Source organism: Sminthopsis crassicaudata, chromosome 3, assembly GCF_048593235.1.
Source record: "Sminthopsis crassicaudata isolate SCR6 chromosome 3, ASM4859323v1, whole genome shotgun sequence".
Taxonomy (NCBI): Eukaryota; Metazoa; Chordata; class Mammalia; order Dasyuromorphia; family Dasyuridae; genus Sminthopsis; species Sminthopsis crassicaudata.
Window position 1 is genome coordinate 565689637 of NC_133619.1, and position 19769 is coordinate 565709405.

Sequence of the window (19769 nt, forward strand, 5' to 3'; positions counted from 1 at the left end):
CAAGCCTCTCTGTATTCATCCTGCTGGTCATTTCTTACAGAACAATAATATTCCATAACATTCATATACCATAATTTATCCAACCATTCTCCAATTGATGGACATCCATTCATTTTCCAGTTTCTAGACACTACAAAAAGGGCTGCCACAAACATTTTGGCACAGACAGGTCCCTTTCCCTTCTTTAGTATTTCCTTGGGATATAAGCCCAGTAGTAGCACTGCTGGATCAAAGGGTATACACAGTTTGATAACTTTTTGGGCATAGTTCCAAATTGCTCTCCAGAATGGTTGGATTCTTTCACAACTCCACCAACAATGCATCAGTGTCCCAGTTTTCCCACATCCCCTCCAACATTCATCATTATTTGTTCCTGTCATCTTAGCCAATCTGACAGGTGTGTAGTGGTATCTCAGAGTTGTCTTAATTTGCATTTCTCTGATCAATAGTGATTTGGAACACTCATATGAATGGAAATAGTTTCAATTTCATCATCTGAAAATTGTCTGTTCATATCCTTTGACCATTTTTCAATTGGAGAATGGCTTGATTTCTTATAAATTAAAGTCAATTCTCTGTATATTTTGGAAATGAGGCCTTTATCAGAACCTTTAACTGTAAAAATATTTTCCCAATTCATAGTCCTTACATTTCTATTGACTTAAGTAGAGAACAATCAGCTCTAAACTTGCTCAAGTTACCTGCTTGTTCTGTGAGGAACTTAAGTCACATATAAAACAGGTACAGGCAATTCTAATAGCAGCAAGCAAAGACTGAGCAGCCGAGGCTGTGCATTCAGAAATGGGAATCAAGAACTGTACTTTGAACCAGGAAATATTTACATTATCTAACTTGTTTTTAATACTGTTGTACTCTGAACAGGCTAGTTCAACTCTAGAAAGAATTGTTGTGTAGCATGGGAGATAGTAAGCAAAACCAAAGGGAAGGCTGGGGCTTAATTGGGATGATCTGGAATATATACCTTTTTTTATCTTTTAGGAATCAGGTGTCATGTATGACCCTGGCTGTTGTTTCTCCATGGAGACAGAATGCCAGGATTTTATGTGGCATTTGTATGTGTTATGTATTATGTGTGTGGGGTGTGGGGGGGCAGAGTGACACAATCCATCTCTGAGTATTGTAACAATCAGAGCATAAGATATATGTATTTATGTGCAAGCAGCAGAAATAAGATTTTTAACCCAGGTCTTCGGAGTTGAGATTCAGTTCTCTTTAGGCTGTGCTATGATGCTTGTCAGATCTGGCTAGTAAAGACACCCACATTCTCATAAAGTCTTATTAAAGAGCCCAAATCCATTTTCCCAGGAGATGTCCCAATGGGGAGCCATTTTTATGGCAAAGGCTGATAAATTCTTTGTTGATTAATAAATGCTATATTGTTTTCTTTTTAAAACTATATCAGTTACAATTCAGAAAGGGAGAATATGTCACTCTTCAAAGAACTTAATTTTTTTTCAAATCTGGTTGTTGAAAATGTTCCTAATATATAATCACTTCACTTTTTTGTTTTAGTAGGAACACTTTAGGGAACACATTTAGTAGGAACACGTTAGGGAATTTTACTTGGATGATTCTGGGTCATCTTTGTTTGTGTTTTATCTCTAGGCCCTCCACCATAGGACCCAGTCACAAAATAGTTGCTGTAAAAAATGCTTTTTCCCCTTTCTCTCCCCTTTACAGTTGCTTTTACTTCCTTAACACCCACTTATTGTCAGCTTAAAATCTGGCATCCATCCCTCCTTCCACCTATTCCAGCTCAACAATATCTTTGAAACCTTCTCTATCCACCCTACTAACATCCTCATTTTGGTATTTGTGATCTCTCACCTGGACTATATTAATAGACTCTTAATGGTCATTCCTGCTACCAATATCCCTAATCTCTACTCTATCCTTCCTATAACTGGCAGAATAATTCTCCTAAAGAAAATGACTGATCATCTAAATCCCATGTTTTAAAAAACAAACAAAATCAACTTTCTATGATTACTCATTGTATAGGAGAAAAAGCAAATTAATTTGTCTGGCATTCAATGGCTCCAACCCATTTTTCAGACTTGTTTCATTCAACTTGCTCTCCTTTTGACTTTGTAATATTTCACAGATTTGTCCTGTTTTCTTCTTTTCTCATAAAGTCTTCCTACTAAAACAAACAAGAGTTGTGGTGAAGAAACCTCATCCCAAGAATGCACTCCTACTTTTCCACCTATTGATTATCCTTCAACCCCTATTTTCTCCATGAAGCTGCCATGATTATGCTTCCCACTCCCACTTGTCCAATCTTCTACACTTTATTTCCCTCCATGCGTTCTACAATCCAGTTGTCCCAGCCCACTTTGTTCTTCCTCATATCATATATTCCATCTGTCAATCCTGTGCATTTGTACTAGCTGGTCCCATGCTTGGAATGCTCTCTCTTCTCAATTATTACTGCTAGCTTTCTTGATTTCCCATAAGACTCAATTCTCCCTCCTTCTGCAGATCTTTACTTATTATCTAGACTAGATAGTAGTTGGGACCACAAATCTGGTCTATCAGTAGACACATCTTTAAACAAATATTATCAATGGAGATCTGACTTGGACTAAAGAATGAATAGAAGCGGGGGTTGGATTGTCTTTGGAAAGTAGTTTTTTATTTTTAAAGTTTATTAGTTTTCAACATTTACTTTTATAATATTTTGATTTTGATTTTTTTTCTTTGTATCTCTCTCAGCACCTCACTCCCTGAAATGGAAATTAATCTGATAAAAGTTACACAAGTAAAAGTATATTTAACAGGGCAGCTAGGTGGTGTAGAGGATAGAGCATCAGTCCTGAAGTCAGGAGGACATGAGTTCAAATCTAGTCTCAGACAAATACTTCCTATCAAGTCGCTTAATCCCAATTGCCTCAGTAATAAATATATATATATATATATATATATATATATATATATATATGTATTGTGTTTTCTAAAACATTTAAACATTAGTTATGCTGTGGAAAAAGAAGCAGAACAAAATAGAAAAGCCAGAAGAAAGAAAAAAAATAGCAAAAAAGGAAAACTAGTATGCTTTGGTCTGCACTCAGATCCCATAGTTCTTTCTCTGAATGTAGATAGAATTTTCCATCATGAGTCTTTTGGAATTATCTTATAAGAGCAAAGTCTATCAATTACAATAATATACCACAATTTTTTCAACCATTCCATAATTGATGGATATTCCCTCAATTTTCAGTTCTTTGCTATCACAAAGAGTGCTGCTACAAAGATTTTCATACATGTGAATTTTTCATTTTTTTATGATCTCCTTGGAATAGAGATCTAGCAGTGGTATAGCTGAGTCAAAGGGCATGAACAATTTCATAGTCCTTTGGGCATAGTTCCAAATTATTGTTCAGAATGGTTGGAGCATTACAACTATACCTACAGTGCATTAATGTTCCAATTTACCCACATCCTCTCCAATTGTCTGTTCATGTCCTTTTAACCATTTGTCAATTGGGGAATGATTTGTATAGTTCTCTATATATTTTAGAAATGAGGCCTTTATCGGAAACACTCGCTATAAAAATTGTTTCCCAGCTTTCTACTTCCCTTCTAATCTTGTTTTCATTAGCTTTATTTGTGTAAAACCTTTTTAATTTAACATAATCAAAATTCTCCGGCTTATATTTCAAAATATTCTCTATCTCTGGTTATCAGTTCTTCCCATTTTCATAGATCTGATAGGTAAAACTATTCCTTTCTCTCCTAATTTGTTTATGGCATTACCCTTTATTTCTAATTCATGTCCTCATTTTGGTATATGCTATGAGATATTGTTATATGGTGTGAGATATTGGTCAATGCTTAGTTTCTGCTATATTATTTTCCAGCAGTTTTTGTTAGTGAGTTCTTATCCCAGAAGTCGGTTTAATCAAATACTAGATGACTATAATCATTGACTATTATGTCTTGGTATCTAATCTATTCCACTGATCTACCACTTCTTAGCCAGTGTCAATTAGTTCTAATGATTGATGTTTTATAATATAGTTTTAGATCTGCTATATTAGGCTTCCTTTCTTTGCATTTTTTTTACTTCCTTTGATATTCTTGACTCTTTGTTCTTCCAGATGAATTTTGTTATTATTTTTTCTAGATCTATAAAATAATTTTTGGCAGTTTGATTGGTATGGCACTAATAAGTAAATCAATAGAAATGTTGATGACTTAAGTGGATTTTTTAATATCCTGCAACTTTGATAAATTTGGTAATTATTTCAAGTAGGTTTTTAGTTGATTTTCTAGGATATTCTAAGATACTTAAATTTGTAGAGTTTTCAGAATCCCAAGCCATCTTCTTTTTTAACCAATATTCTTCCAATGATGCTCTAAGAGTGTGAATCATAGAACACTATACATATCCAAGGAACTAAATCTATAGGTCACTCAAAGAGCAATGGAGAAGAAATTCATAGGAAGCATGAGTAATCAGCAAAGCATTGTAAGTAGAGAACTATGCAAGAATGACTCAGTGGATGTCAGCAGGACTGTATAATCTAAAATAAAGATAGATATAATGTGAGTAAAAAGTATAACAACATCTAGAAAAAGGTACATGGAACATTGGGTCAAACCTCTCTATCCAACCTCTCTCCACCTGCTAGAGGCTTATATGAGATTATGGAGAAGATTCTCATAGGAAGTTAAGTCATGGATGGATTGTAATCTGTATCTCTGAAGGAAGTATTTACAGATTCACATACTCTTGGAAGTATAAAAATATCAAATTAGTTTCATGCTATTTTTTCTTTTTCCTTGCCTAGTTTTACCAAAATTTAAGTGAGCATATATTTTTGCACATAATGACATATGCATACTTTTCCTAAAGCCAAATATTATTATACACATACTTCAGCAACACCAGAGGCAAAGGAAAATCTCAAAAGCTTTTCCAGTCTTATTAACTAATTAGAAGGCAGAGAGATGGTTGAAAAGGAAAAATTGTTGCAAAGCATTTGTTCTTTCTCTTTGAACTCAATTAATTGATGGAGAAATTTTTACTTAATTTTGGAGCCAAATTACTTTATATAATATTACTAAAGATTCAGTTGAAAAATGTTTTTCCTTTTCCTTAGCATGAGGTCATTCTGATGTATTTTTAAAAAGCCAGTCATCATCTAAAAGATAGCAGGTACTTAGGCTGGGGTGCATTTGAAATGACCACTAAAAGCAGAGGTGCTTTTAAAAAGCATGTTATGGGTTTGAGTTTCATCTTCTCACTTTGGGAATCTATGGAATTTGCAGCATTATAGGAGTTTTGAATTATCCTTTTTTTCAGGGCCCTTGTTACTTCCTCCTCTATGCAGTATTCTTTGACTGTCACCACCAGCCAACAATGCACTCTCTCTCTCTCTCTCTCTCTCTCTCTCTCTCTCTCTCTCTCTCTCTCTCTCTTCTCCCCCCCTTCTTATTTCCTTCCTTCCTTTCTTCTTTCCTTTCCTCCCTCCTTCTCTTTTCTCTCTTCCCTCCTTTCCTTCCTCTCTCCATTTTTCCTTTCCTCCTACTCCCTTTCCCTCTTTGTACCACCACACCTGAGAAATAGTGGTCTTGAGCTATTTTGTTTGTATGTCTTTTTTTGCACATTCATAATCAATTTTAGATTTAATTTTATACAAGTTTTATACTTTCTATCAGACCAAAAGGTTCTTGAGGACAAGTCCCAGACTTTTTAAAACAGATTTCTTGCTTAGCATATTGATTGGTACTCCTGTAGAATGAAGCCTTTTACAAAAAATTTGTTGAATGGAATTGAACTGAGACCACAAAACTTGTTTTTGTCTCTCACAGGCACCTCACACATTCTGATGAGCTTTTCTCAGCAACAGAAGTTATAGACATTCACTTGGAAAATTGGACAATAATCAGAGGATTAATTTTGCCTTATGCTCTTGTTATGACTTCTCATGAAAATTTCCAGACAAGATCCAGGATGGTGAGTGTATTTTTAGAAACTGGGGTGTTTCTATCTAGTTTCACTTGAAAAACCATATGGTGTTAGAAGCACAAGGTGAGAGCCAGCTCAGATGTCCAGCCAAAGAGAAGAGAGAGTATCTATATGATTACCATAATGGTACTAAGGATGTTTGGGTTAGGGATTAAAAGTATGATTTTATTGATAGAAAGAAAGGACTTCCTGGTCAGGAAAATCTCTTTTCCAATGCAGGTTGGCACCTTCTCTGTAATTTATCATCTTAAGAGTATTGCTTACAGCCCTGAGTGAATAAATAAATTTGAGATCACCCAGCCAGTATATGTCAGAGACTGGTATTGAACCGAAAGCTTCCTGGATCTGGGGCCAGCTTCTATTCTTTTGCCATGGTGCTTCTTAATAATGACAACAGCAGTAACAGTTTTAATGTAGCTCTTTAAGTTTTCTAAACAATATTTGATCCTCACAGCTACCTATGAGATAGATGCAATTTTTATCCTCATTTTACAGATGATGAAACTGAGGCTGAAAGAGATGAAAGATTTGCTCAGCATCATACATCTAATAGGTGTCTAAGGCAGGAGCAGAAGCCATTTCTTCTCTAGTTCAAGTCCATTACCCTATTCTTGGCCTCTATTATTGGCCTCCTACCTGTCTCATGGTTCATATTTACAGAAGTTTAAAGGTTTAGCAAAAGTTCTTTTCCTTACAATAAACCTGGGACAGCAAGATGGTGCAATGGATAAGTACCACTCTTGGAATCAGGAGTTCAAATTAAGCCTCAAACACTTGATACTTACCAGTTATGTGATGATGAAGAAGTCACTTAACCTGGATTGCCCCACACAAACAAACAACTAACATAAAATACACTCTAACAGTGGGCAATCATGGTTTACTTTCAGTGGGCCAGTGGATAGAATTCTGGGCTTGGAATCTTGAAGATCTGAGTTCAAGTCCTATCTCAGTCACATGCTTGGCTGTGTGATCCTGGGCAAATTGCCTAATCTCTACCTCAATTTCCTCACCTAAAAAATGGGGATAATAATAACATCAACTTCCTTGGGTTGCTGTTAGGATCAAATGAGATAATAGGCAATAAAGTTCATTGCAAACCTTACAGCTATATGAATGCTAGTTATAAATATAATAATTATCATCATTATTAATATGTATTGGTTGGCCAGAGGTGATCAGTCAGATGTAAGACAGCAATTACCAACAATGTACTTTTTGTGGGCTCCATCTGGCCAAGGTGACAGAAGTAGTAGGAGTCTGAGGTTATCCTAAGTCCAGCACTATCCACAATGCCATGCTGCTTTTTGTGCTTCTGTGAGAGATACCCTTCATTTTACAGAATAATTATGTACACAGTAGGTTTACACTTTATTTCTATAATTACTAAGTGGAGTAGCAGATAGAGCACTGGGCCTGGAGTTAGGAAGGTCTGAATTTAAATCTGCCCAAGTTGTGTCAGCAAGTCACTTAATCTTTGCTTACCTCATCTGTAAAGTGAGGATGATAATAATTAGAACCTTCCTCCTGGGATTGTGAGGATCAAATTGTAAAGCATTTAGCAAAGTGCCTGGCACACAGTAAATGCTGTTTAAATTCTTAGCTCTTGTTATTATTATTATTACCTTCCATTATTAAATTACAAACAGATTCACAGAGAGGAAAAAAAATCTCTCCTTCAAAATAAATTGAAAACTTTTGCCAACTATGCATTTTAAGATAGTGGCCAATTCCTTGGTATGTTGGAATTATAGTTCTGGAAAATTTTTTGTGTTTTTGGTTTTCCTACTTCAGCTTGAATCCCCTCTTCCTTACAGAGTGAAAGGTCAGAGTCATTATTATTTTTTCAGTATTCTATCTTCCTTTCAAAAAGCTCAAAGCTTTATTTTGAGAACTTTCAACTTTTAACACAAGCTTTAAATTTATAAGGAGAAAAGATGAAATGGTTAGAATTAGAAAAGAAGTAGAAGAAAGAATATGGAATAGATCATGATTAATTCATGTTCCTGTCAAATTGCAGATAATCTGGATTTCTGGGCCTACCTGCTTATTGTTAGAGATGGCTTCTTGAATTCTCATGTACCTACTGTGATCTGATCATCTTGAAAGTATTTCATTCAGTGGGAACTTTTTTTTTAACCATTGTAATGGTCAGAATTAATATTACTCAAACTACTTAAAAATTTTGCATTCTTGTTACTATTACAAGTTACTGAGTTTAGAGTTAGAAAGATCTAAATTCACATCTGGCCTCTTACCAGCTTTGTAATTCTGTATAAGTCATTTAACCTGATTTGGTTTCCTCAACTATAAAATGGAGATCACAATAGCACCTACCTCATAGGGTTTCTTTGGGGATAATATTTATAATTTGTTTAGTGTCTGGCACATAGTAGGCACTAAATAAATGCTAACTATTAGTATTAATATTGTAAATATCATTATTATAATCAAATGAGGGAATATTTTTAAAGTGCTTAACAATGCCTAGCGTGAAATAGGTGCTATATAAATTCCAGCTATTATTATTATTAGAATCAAATAAGAGAATGTTTGCAAAGTGCTTAGAATAGTGCCTGATATATAGGTACTATATAAATGCTAAATATCAGCCATATCAAACAAGAGAATATTTATAAAGTACTTTGTACAGTTCCTGATATATAACAGATGATATATAAATGCTAGCTATTATGATTATTATTATCACTAAGAGCAAATGAAAGAATATTGGTAAATTGCTTGGCACAGTTCCTGACAATTAGTAGGTGCCATATGAAGGCTAGGTTTCATCATTATTATTAATATTAAACCCAAATGAAAGACTATTTGTAAAGTGCTTAGCACAATTCCTGACATAATAGTTACTAGATGAATGCTAGCTATTTTCAATGACATGAGGCAGCAGTGTAGCACAGTGGGTAGAGCATGGGCCATAAAGACTCCTTTTCCTGAGTTCAAATCTAGTCTCAGATACTTACTAGCTGTGCAATCTTGGGTAAGTTACTCAACACTGCTTGTCTCAGTTTCCTTATATGTAAAATGGAGAAGGAAATGGGAGAGGACTCTAGTATCTTTAACAAGAAAACTCCAAATGGAGTCAGAGTCAGATACATCTGAACAACAATAATTAATATTATTATTATTATTATTGTTTTTAGGATCAAAAGACAGAATATTTGTGAAGTGCTTAGAATAGGGCCTAGCACATAGTAGGTGCTATATAAATACTAGTTACTATTATTATAATTTCCTTTTTGGTTTAAGTTTTATGAAGTGCTTAGAAAAGTGCCTAACACATAATAAGAACTATGTAAACTCTACTTATTATTATTAGGATCAAATAACAGAATATTTATAAAATGCCTCACACATAGTAGGTGCTTAATAAATGTTTGTTCCATTCCCACCTCTCTTCCTTTTTGGTTTAGGCTTTGAGAAATGCTTAGAAAAGTACCTAACATATAATAAGAACTACGTAAACTCTACTTATTATTATTAGGATCAAATAACAGAATATTTATAAAATGCCTCACACATAGTAGGTGCTTAATAAATGCTTGTTCCATTCCCACCTCTCTTCCTTTTTGGTTTAGGCTTTGAGAAGTGCTTAGAAAAGTACCTAACATATAATAAGAACTACGTAAACTCTACTTATTATTATTAGGATCAAATAACAGAATATTTATAAAATGCCTCACACATAGTAGGTGCTTAATAAATGCTTGTTCCATTCCCCTCCTCTCCTCCCTTTTGATTTAAGTATGGGTTAACAGCGTTGGGCAAAGTGCCTAGCGTTCAGTTTAGATTCAAAAAATACTTATTGACTTGACCTACCCTCCTGTCCAAAGTACCAAAATAATTTCTAAAGGGAAATGATTTGGGGGACTTCTGTAGTAGGATTACAGACGCTTGCCAACCCAACGATTGAGAGTCAGCAGTTCCCAATGGCCGCTGTGGTTTTTGCTTATCTACTTGAGTCTTGGGAAGATGATTGGGGTTATCTCCAGAGTAGATAATCTATAGAGACAAGTTGACCTCCATTTCTGTTTTTCAGCCCGGCAAACATCTCCTCTCCATACTGCCGGTCGCCACAGCAGAGATGGAACCAAATGGCAGCTTCAGGGGCGCCCGGGAGAACTGCACGGTGGATGACTTCAAGAGGAACTTTTATCCGGGAGTCTACTTGGTCATATTTGTCTTGGGGGCCTTGGGAAACGGCTTTTCCATATTCATTTTCCTGCAACCTTGTAAGAAGCCCAAGTCGGTGAACGTGTTCATGCTGAACCTGGCGGTTTCGGACTTGCTCTTCGTGTGCACGCTGCCCTTCAGGGCGGACTATTACCTGCGAGGCTCTCACTGGGTGTTTGGGGAAACAGCATGCAAGATCATGTCCTATTCCTTCTATGCCAACATGTACGTCAGCGTTTACTTCCTGACCGTCCTGAGCGTGGTCCGGTTCCTGGTTACCGTGTGTCCCTTCAGGCTCCTGCATGTGACCAGCCTCAGGACGGCCTGGGGCCTGTGTGCGGCCATCTGGGTCCTGGTCCTGGCCCCCTCCGCCCTGCTGCTGAGCAGCGGAGCCTCCAAGAGTGGAAAGCGGGACGTGTGCCTGGAGATGAACCCTGGCAAGATCACCAAGCTGCGGATCCTGAACCACGTGGTGATGGTGGTGGGCTTCGCCCTGCCCTTCTGCACTCTGACCATCTGCTACCTGCTGATGATCAACACCTTGCTCAAGCTCAAAGTTCCCAAGTCTAATGCCCGCATCTGTCACAAGAAGGCGCTGACCACGGTCACCATCGCCCTGATTCTCTTTATGCTGTGTTTCCTGCCCTATCACATCCTCAGGACTCTCTACCTAATACAGTGGAGGGAGGGCAGGTGCAACGAACAGCTGCACAAGGCTGTCATCATCACCATGGCCATGGCCGCCGCTAATAGTTGCCTTAACCCTCTGCTCTACTATTTTGCCGGAGAGAATTTTAAACAGAGGCTAAGAGCAGTATTCAAAAAGGGATGTATGCAGAAAAAAATGCACCAGTCCTGTTTGTACATGGCTAAACAAACGATGCATGAGTAAGAGATGTTTTTAGAGAGCATTTTCCCTATCTTTATCATTCTGTACACATTTCCCGTACTACCTTGCATTTATGCCATTACAATGACAACAAAAAAACATGCCTGTTAACTGTGATTTGTTTTTCATAGCATTTCAAAACATTTCCTACAGACACGCTTGAAGTGGTCAAGTCTGAAAGAGTAAATTGGCAGAAATAGTTCAGGGGAAAGATATGCTTACTTGAGGTAAAAATAGTCGGTGAAAGGTAATTTTTTTTTCTTTCCCCTTTGGTAAAAAGGAAACCTCACTGGAGAGGGAATAAGGAATAGTATACCTACAAATGACTCTGACATCAAAAAAATTGTTCTTAAAAAAATAGGGGACAGCTAGGTGGCGCAGTGGATAGAGCACCAGCCTTGAATTCAGGAGGATCTGAGTTCAAATCCAATCTCAGACACTTAACACTTCCTAGCTGTGTGACCCTAGGCAAGTCACTTAACTCCAGCCTCAGGGGGGAAAAAATAGTCGTAGGAGGAATGGGATACAATATTGATGTGGATACACTCTTGCTAGTAGAAATGGTTCAGTTCTCTTGAATGTAAGTCTTGGGAGAATGGCACCACAATAATGGAACTCTGAAGACCATGGCCACAGGATGACCTGCAGAGGATAGTTAGGTGAAATATTGGGAAAAAAGTGGATCTACCTCCTAAAAAATGGGGAAGATGATTGCTAACTTTTAGATGTAGTGCTCTGGGACTGTCTTATAGAAAGCTGTAGTTGAAATCAGGAAGAATTGAAATCTAATCTTGTTTCAGATCCTCAGTAGCTCTGTGACCCTGGACAAGAATCTCAACCCCTGTCAGTCTGAATTTCTCCATCTGTAAAATAGGGGATTAATAATAGCACTTACCTCATGGTCTATTTTAAGGATCAAACTAAGAAGTAATGAGTTCTGAGGACAGCTAGGTGACACAGTAGGTAGGGCTCTGGGCTTGCAGTCAGGAAAGCCTGAATTTAAATCCAGCCTCAAATTCTAGCTGTGTGATCTTGGGCAAGCCATTTAATCCTGTTTGCCTCAGTTTCTTCCTAACTGGTACTTGGTGACTTGATAGCTTCAGTGCTTGCAGGGAAGCTAAGGTCCCTTTTTTTTAGGGGGGGGGGAGAGAAAACCAAACCAGATACTGACATTCCTTGCTTTCCCAATGGGAGAAGCACAAGACAGAAAGATGTGAGAAGGGTTTGAAAAATGTGCCATGGTTTGGATTAAATTTGAGACTTCTCCAGCATCCTTGGTGAGATGATCTGGAGATGGAAATGGCAAACCATTCTATTACCTTTCCCAAGAAAACTCCAACTAGGCTCATCAAGAGTCAAACATGACTTAACAAATGCTTACTATGTTCCAAGTACTGGGCTAAAATCAGGATCAAATGAGATAATATATGTGAAATGTTTTGTAAAACTTAAAGTGCTATATGAATGGCAATTATTATTAATGATTATTTTTAATAATTGGTTATAGCGCTATTATATTTATCACACAGACACACACATAGTGTAAGACTATTTGTATTCCATATTTGGCTACCGTGACAGATAGATCAATCACATTTCAAAGTGACTCTTAAAGCCAATTCAAATCAACAGGATTATTGATTATAATTTATGGTGTCATGGAAAGAACACTAGACTTAGAATAGAAAGACTCAGATGTAGATTTTAACTCTGACCCTTGATTAGTGATGGAATGGACTTTAAATTGAATTCAGATTTTATCTCTAGTACTTGCTAGTGGTGTGACCTTGGATAAGTGACTTGACCCTTCTGAATTTTAAATTCTTCATCTATGAGATGGAAATACCCAAGCCTCTCCTAGCCACCTCACAGGGTTTTTGTGAGTTTCAAATAAGGGTTGTATATAAAAAGCTTTGTAGACCTTAAAATGCCATTTAATATCAGCTATTGTTCTTCTTGAGCTGTCAGTTAACCCCTTTAAACCTCACTTTCTTGAGCTGTTAGAAAAGAGGAATACTTTGGTGCTTTCCAGCTCAGAAATTCTTCACATTTCAATCCCATTTTTTACAGTGGGCCATATAAAAAGGTTTTCAGATAAATGGAGTAAACAAATCCTGCACAGGAAGAAATGAACTTAGGCTGTCTTTTTCTGCCTTCCTAATGATACAAAGCCAAGTTCTTACATTTCAGAAGACCTCTTTCAAAAGTGGCATTTCAATTGGTTTTGAGTGTCCCTTAATAGTTTGTACTTTGAGGAAGGACTAGTTTGTCTGTTAATAGATAAGAGTTCCTATCAAAGGGGATTTCTCATGTGAGTTATGGCAGATACAAATATCATTTTCAGAAAAATGTCCATGTGCAAATGGACAGAAGACAGATTAATGTGAATGGTTACTTGTATTAAAATCACAATTTTAATTTTATTTAAACTGTATTAGGAAAGGGAACTAGAGAGAGGACTTTTAAGCCCCAGCATTATGCTTAACTAGGTTACTTAACCTCTCTCTAGGCCTTAATTTTCTCATGTGTAAAAATAAGAGAGTGGGACTAGATGATCTCTAAGGTCCTTTCTAGCTCTAAAGTTTTATACTCAGATTATGATATTCAATAAAAATTTTCTCAATTAAATTTAACAGTAACAGCTATACAGAGCTTTGGGCCAGAAGATATTCCTGATCTCAATTCAAATCTAGACTTAGGTACTTACTAGCTGTGTGACTCTAGGTAGGTAACAACTACTTTCCACCTCAGTTTCCTTTTCTGTAAAATAAGAATAATCATGTCATTTAACTCTTATAGATGAGGATAAAATGAGGTCATGTTTGGTAAGAGTTTATGAATTATAAAATGTTAATAATTATTATGCTAATTATATAATTTCTGGTTATTATTAAGGAGTATTGGATTTGGAGCCAAAGAACTAGATTAAAATCCTGATCACTGCCTAAGGGACCCTCACAACTCATTCTGTCTTTTTGGGCTGTACTTTCCTCAGGCTACTTTCCTGTGAGGCAATATAGTCCAATGGAAAGTGTGCTAGTTTGGAACTAGAGGGTATTGATTCAAATCCAGATTTTGGATCACTGTCTTACTATCAGTGTTATCTTGGACCAGTAACTTATTTTCTCCAGACCTTAGTTTCCTCATTGGTAAAGTAAAGAGATTGGACTCAATGCCTGAGGGTCCTTTCCCTCTCTTCATTATATTTAATATCCTATGTCCAAAAATACTATAATCATAAATACATTTTCCTAATGTTTTCTCTTTTCTTTTTACTTTATCTTATCATTTTTGGCACTTAAAATCAACTTTGCCTCTTTGAACCAAAAAGAGAGAGAACACAAGGTTTTGCAAAAGTGAATGTTGAAAACTATCTTTACATATAGAAAATACAATACTATTTAAATTTTTTTAAAAAAGGAAAAAAAAAGCAGCTGTCAAAGTTTTCTTTCTCGCAACTTCCAATAAGCAAATTGACAAAAATACCCAATATCCACATGCTGAATTTTAGTTTCAAGTTTGAAAATCTTTGGAAGGGTTTCCAAAATTAGACATACAATTGAAACTTTAACACCACCAAGGACAAAATTGAACACTAGTTATGCTAAGTTCTGCAAGTTCTTTGGCACTATCTTGCTAAGTCCTAGAACAACCAATGGTTTATTTCTATTGCAGTCATCACTTGTTAAAGAGACATCTTTAGGTTTGGTGATGTTGATGATGAAAAAAAGAGCAAAAAAGAGCAGCACTTGGACATCCCATACTCAGAACCTAGTCACTATGGTTCAATAAACCACTGGGTGTTTCCATTGGGTATTGAAGGAAGGACTGAACTAATGATAAGGTGCTGCTATTATCTCAACTGGCTAGTGAACTTTCATGTGACTGTAAAAAGAATAAGCTCAGTCAGCCAGTTATAGCAGAGTCATAGAGCTGGGGCCCCTTTCCCTTTAAGACACTTTTCTGAGCCTAACTCTAACATTTCTAAGCTAGAGTAGATATTTTCATAATATATTTAGACTTTTATCCAAGGGGTTGTGTCTGTGTTTTCATGCATGTGAGTCAGTTGGTCAGTCAACATTTATTGAATGCTTTATATCAGGCTGGGCACTGTACTAAGAGCTGGGATGGAAAAAGAGGTAAAAGACACCCTGTCCTAAAGGAGTTAACAATTTAATGATGCATGTGAAAAAATCCTCTCACCTAGAGCTTCTGAATACTGCAGGAAATTTTTGATTTCCCTACACAGAATACAATATACACACTATATTTATTTTGAATAAATAGATTAAAGAAAGAGACTTTTAATTTAAGTCCTTGTTATCTTTATTATTGAATTTTGTTTTAATGTTCCCATCAGAAGCTATTGTGAAGGCTACAGAACTGACTTAAAACCTGCATTGTCTCTTTTAACTCTGAGTCTCTCTTGGTATTCACTCCTGCCTCTCCTTTCTCAGCTTCAGTAGTTAGCTTATTCCTCTAGTTAGCCCATGCTAACCTCAACGCAATAGCCTCCCACGCAAAGGAGAGATAGTCCTTCCCTTTGCATCATGGCATTAGATCTGGACGTTCCATCAAGACCCAGCAGAGAGACAAGGAAGAGTTCTCAGTGGCTCTGGGCTGACTTTAAACAGACTCAATCAGGAGCCATAGTTTCAAGTCCTGGGAGGCAGACTGAGTAAAAAAATTCAGCTCTTCTAAAACCAGTCTCAATCCCAACCTAGGCTCATTATCAAAAATGTGAAAAACAATTGTTGCTCCAAGGCAAAGGTTGATTATTGTGACCTGTCTGTACTTAAAATTAAAATTCCTGAATATTACCATCCATCAGAATCTTTAAACCTTGTGGGACTTGATTCATCACAAAGTGAAAAAGTCTGTGTCAAGGAAAAAATTGAAAAGAATCTCAGGTTTGAATACAGTAGTTACATGTTACCTTTAATCTTGGGCTAATTAGCTAATCTCTCTGGAATCAGTCTTTTTATCTGTTTAGATGAGTGAGTTAAAGTAGCTGAACTCTGAAGTTTCTTATAGCTCTAAATTCTGATTCTGATTTTTATTGCACTAAAATATGTACATTTATTTTTAAATAGCCTTAATTGTATAAAAAGCCTTAAAATATGTCCAGTGTTGGATGCAATGTTCATTTTATATCCCATGTGACTATCTACTTTGCCTATCCTTAGTTTCAATTCTATTCTGAGACAAGTTAGCCAGAAGATTGAAGGAATCTCTGGATTTCTTCAAATAGATCTGGATATTTATTAACCTAAAAACAGGGTTTCTTAACCTGGCATCTATGAACTTGTGTGTGTGTGAGTTTTAAATTTTGATTACTACATCAATATAATTGGTTTTCTTTGTAATCCTTTGAATTTATTTTATGTATTTAATAACATTATTCTAAGATGGTGTCCATAGCCTTCACTAGATGGTCAGAGGGATGGGAGGCACACGGAAAATTTCAAAATCTCTGCCCTTGAAATTCAAATATGACTGGGAGAAGTTGGATAATCTCCAGAAAAGCCACTTTGGATTTCAGGGAAGACCCGCTCCTGCTAGATCAACATAAAATATTTCTAGAGGGCTTCAATAACATGCTTCTCAAGGAAGCTGCCAACTGGTAAGTTGTGTAGCTAAGACAGGGAAGGCAATGGGGAATCTATCTTAATCTTAAGCAGAACCTGGCTTGAAATAAAGTGGTATTGTCCAATTCCAGAAGAGGCTGGTTAAGTCAGTTCAGGTCAATTGGGTCTAACGGGATGTTAGTAATCTCATGTGAACTGATCCAACACTCTAGTGGGTCTGTGTTCATGTTCACTTACAGGGATGGTTCAGTCTTTTTCCTCCATTTTTGCCCTGTTGTGTCTACCAGCACCATTCCTCTCACCTGGTGGGATGTGTACAAAAGGGGGCCTAATTCCAGCTCACACAGAATTAACACATTGATAGGGAAGCAGAAGTGGTACAACAGGAAGAGCACTGGGTCTTCTGTGTCCCCCAGATTCAGAGAACCAGATTCAAATCTTGTAACTGCTCCTAATTACTGAGCAAGTCACAACCACCTCAGGCTTCAGTTTCTTCATCTATAAAATGAGGAAATTGGACTAGATGGTTTCTGAGATCTCTTCCATTTCTAGAGTTATGATTTTGTACTGTGAACTAGTGATAAAGGTAGAAATTTTCTTTTTTTTAGCCTGGAAAAATAACAATTAATTAGAGAATGAGGAGAAAGGGATCAGGACATGCTGGGCTCAAAGTTGGCCCGATTGTAGATGTTCTCAACCTGATAGTCTAGGAGATGCACTCAGGACAGAGGTGTCATGGTGATGGGATCCTCTACTAGAATCTTCCTTCTCCGCTCAATGATTTCAGGGGTAAGGGTCAGACTGCTCCCTTCCTTAGACTGGAGGAGTGAGGGGAAGAAGTTGGTTTCTGACCATGTAGACTATCTATGATTCAACACTGAAGAGTACTCTAATTCAGAAGTGTTAAATGTCACCCACAGGCCACATGTGACCTACAGGGGTCCTCAGTGGAGCTCAAACCAGATTAAAATGTAATTATTGAAAGATTTAACTAAATAAATATGACACAATAAGACATAGATAATATTACATTTTAAAACTAAGCCAATACAGGGCAAGCAAGTATCCTTACGCTTAGATTAGTAGCTCCTGTTTCTACTGCTTTTAATTATTTGCAGATGGTAGAACTGGTGACTCAGTTAACATACCTGTTATATGTAAAAAGCCCTTATTAGCTGGCAGCCTGTTTGGCTGAAGTTTTCTGACAAATGAATATCCAAAGATGGAAACATCGAGGTGGTAGATTTGTGCTCTGTAGCTATGGCTACACTGACATGACAGAAGCTGACAGCAGAAGCATCATCATTAATGGATATAGAAAGACAAGTTACCCAAAGGACTGTGGTAGCCTTAAGAAGCCTGATCTCTTGTGATGGAGAAAAGTGCTAGTCACAGATTCAAAAAAGGCATGGATCCTGGAAGCCTGGCTGAGCAACCACATAAGAGAAATATACCTAAAGAGAACTTTATGAGAAGTAAACGAAAGGGAAAAAAGTCTTCCACAGTCAGGAGTTAAGAGATATCCCTTTGTCATATATATCCTCTGCATATAAATTTCATTATCATTTTATTCTAAATTGGTGCCCACTCACCTTCTCACATTATTTATGCATATTTGGAGGAAAACCTTGCTATAGCATTTGAGTAAATGTCTTTTCTAAGATCTATTTAAATCTGCTACCTGCTTTTTAAAGAGGAACATAGCAGTGGGGACTCAGGAGTTTCAGTGTTGAGAGTTTTTACACCTTGAGGGTTTCCCTTAGAATTCTGAGAGAGTAAGTAGTCAGTCACACTCTGGGGACTCCAAAATTCTAGTGAGAGATTGAGTTGGGGAGGTGGTCTCAGAGGGAATGCTATATGTGTAAAACTGACACTATAACAACACTTAGGAGCACTGACATATCATAATAATCTGCTCCAACCCCAGTGTTTACTGCCACCGCACCAACTGCCACACACTTAATAAAAAATTAGTCTAGGAAGCCCATGACCAAGGATTGCTGCTGCTCAACCCCAGTCTCTCCTTTGCATCCCTGAATTCGCTAGATGCTTTTCCTCAAAAGCACATTTTTTCATACCCAGCTAGAGGACGGTCTCCACATATCAGGTACAGCAGCCCCACTGCTATTTTGAAGTACCCTTTAAATATCTCAGCAGAAATGTCAGTCTAATCAAATGTTCCCTGAATCAGTTTTCTGACTATAGCCTAAGAAATCCCTCTTCTGCACTGCACAAGGCTAATTGAGTATTCTCTGATATTTTCTAGAATATCCCTACCTCCTTTAAGGTCTGAACTTTCTCTCCTTTTTCTAGAAAAGGGGGCAACCTTGCTTCTCCACTTATTTTGGGATGGGGAGAAAAATGAACTTACTGACACTCGCAAAAACTCCTCATTCTGTGCTTTAAGGAGTTAGAAAAGTCCATGGTTTTCTATTGAGCTCAAAAGTCCGAGTGAAAAAAGCCCATTAGGGCCTATCTTAGAGAGTCTCAGTCCAGCATTATTTGAATCTTCTTCTGAATTGTCCTCTTCTCACTCCAACTCTCACCCCCCTGCCTGCTCAGCTTCTTACTTTCCTCAAAGACCTCAGTATTCCCGAAAGCCACTCAGATTATTCCCTCTATTCTCCCTTCTTTCCTCCACCTGAAATGGCCTTATGCAACTCCCTCCCCAGGGAAGGATAAATATTGGTCAAATCTTTTCTGTACAGAAGGGTCTTCATCTTAGTAAGGAGCAACACCTTCCCCCAGTGCATTTGGAATCAGGCTGCTTCTATTCTAGACTTACAGGAAGGCATCTGAGACCTGTTTTTTTTTTGCCAATTTGAGGTAGATAAAAGAAAAATCAATATGGTATTGGTTGATCTCTAGTCATGTAACAATTCTCCCCTTCTCCATGACTTTCTAGTGGTTCAATCATCATACTTGCCAGTATTCTGGAATGTAGAGCCTTGGTGATTAGAACTCATTTAGGATAGATACATGTTTTGTTGACATCTCTTCATTTTGTGGGGGATTCCATTCACTTATTAACCATCTATTTCTCCTTGGAAAAGAATTCAGAAACAAGATAAGAGTTTAGTAGGTCTATCTCCCTTCCATCATCAGT

At 37.1% G+C, this 19769-nt stretch overlaps 1 protein-coding gene across 6 annotated transcripts in view; it reads left to right on the top strand.

Annotated features, from left to right (window-relative positions):
* Positions 1-19554, top strand: part of CYSLTR2 (cysteinyl leukotriene receptor 2) — a 51115-nt gene extending 31561 nt beyond the window's left edge. For 5 of the 6 annotated variants that reach the window (XM_074304738.1, XM_074304741.1, XM_074304740.1 and 2 more), the window contains 2 exons: positions 5839-5983; positions 10053-19554. In XM_074304738.1, coding sequence (XP_074160839.1) covers positions 5839-5983; positions 10053-11078 — 1171 coding nt within the window. In that variant the 3' untranslated portion in view covers positions 11079-19554. Of the gene's footprint in view, positions 1-5838; positions 5984-8015; positions 8146-10052 lie in introns of all 6 variants that reach the window. The other variant, XM_074304743.1, reaches the window with a different exon arrangement.
* The last annotated feature ends 215 nt before the right edge of the window (positions 19555-19769 follow it).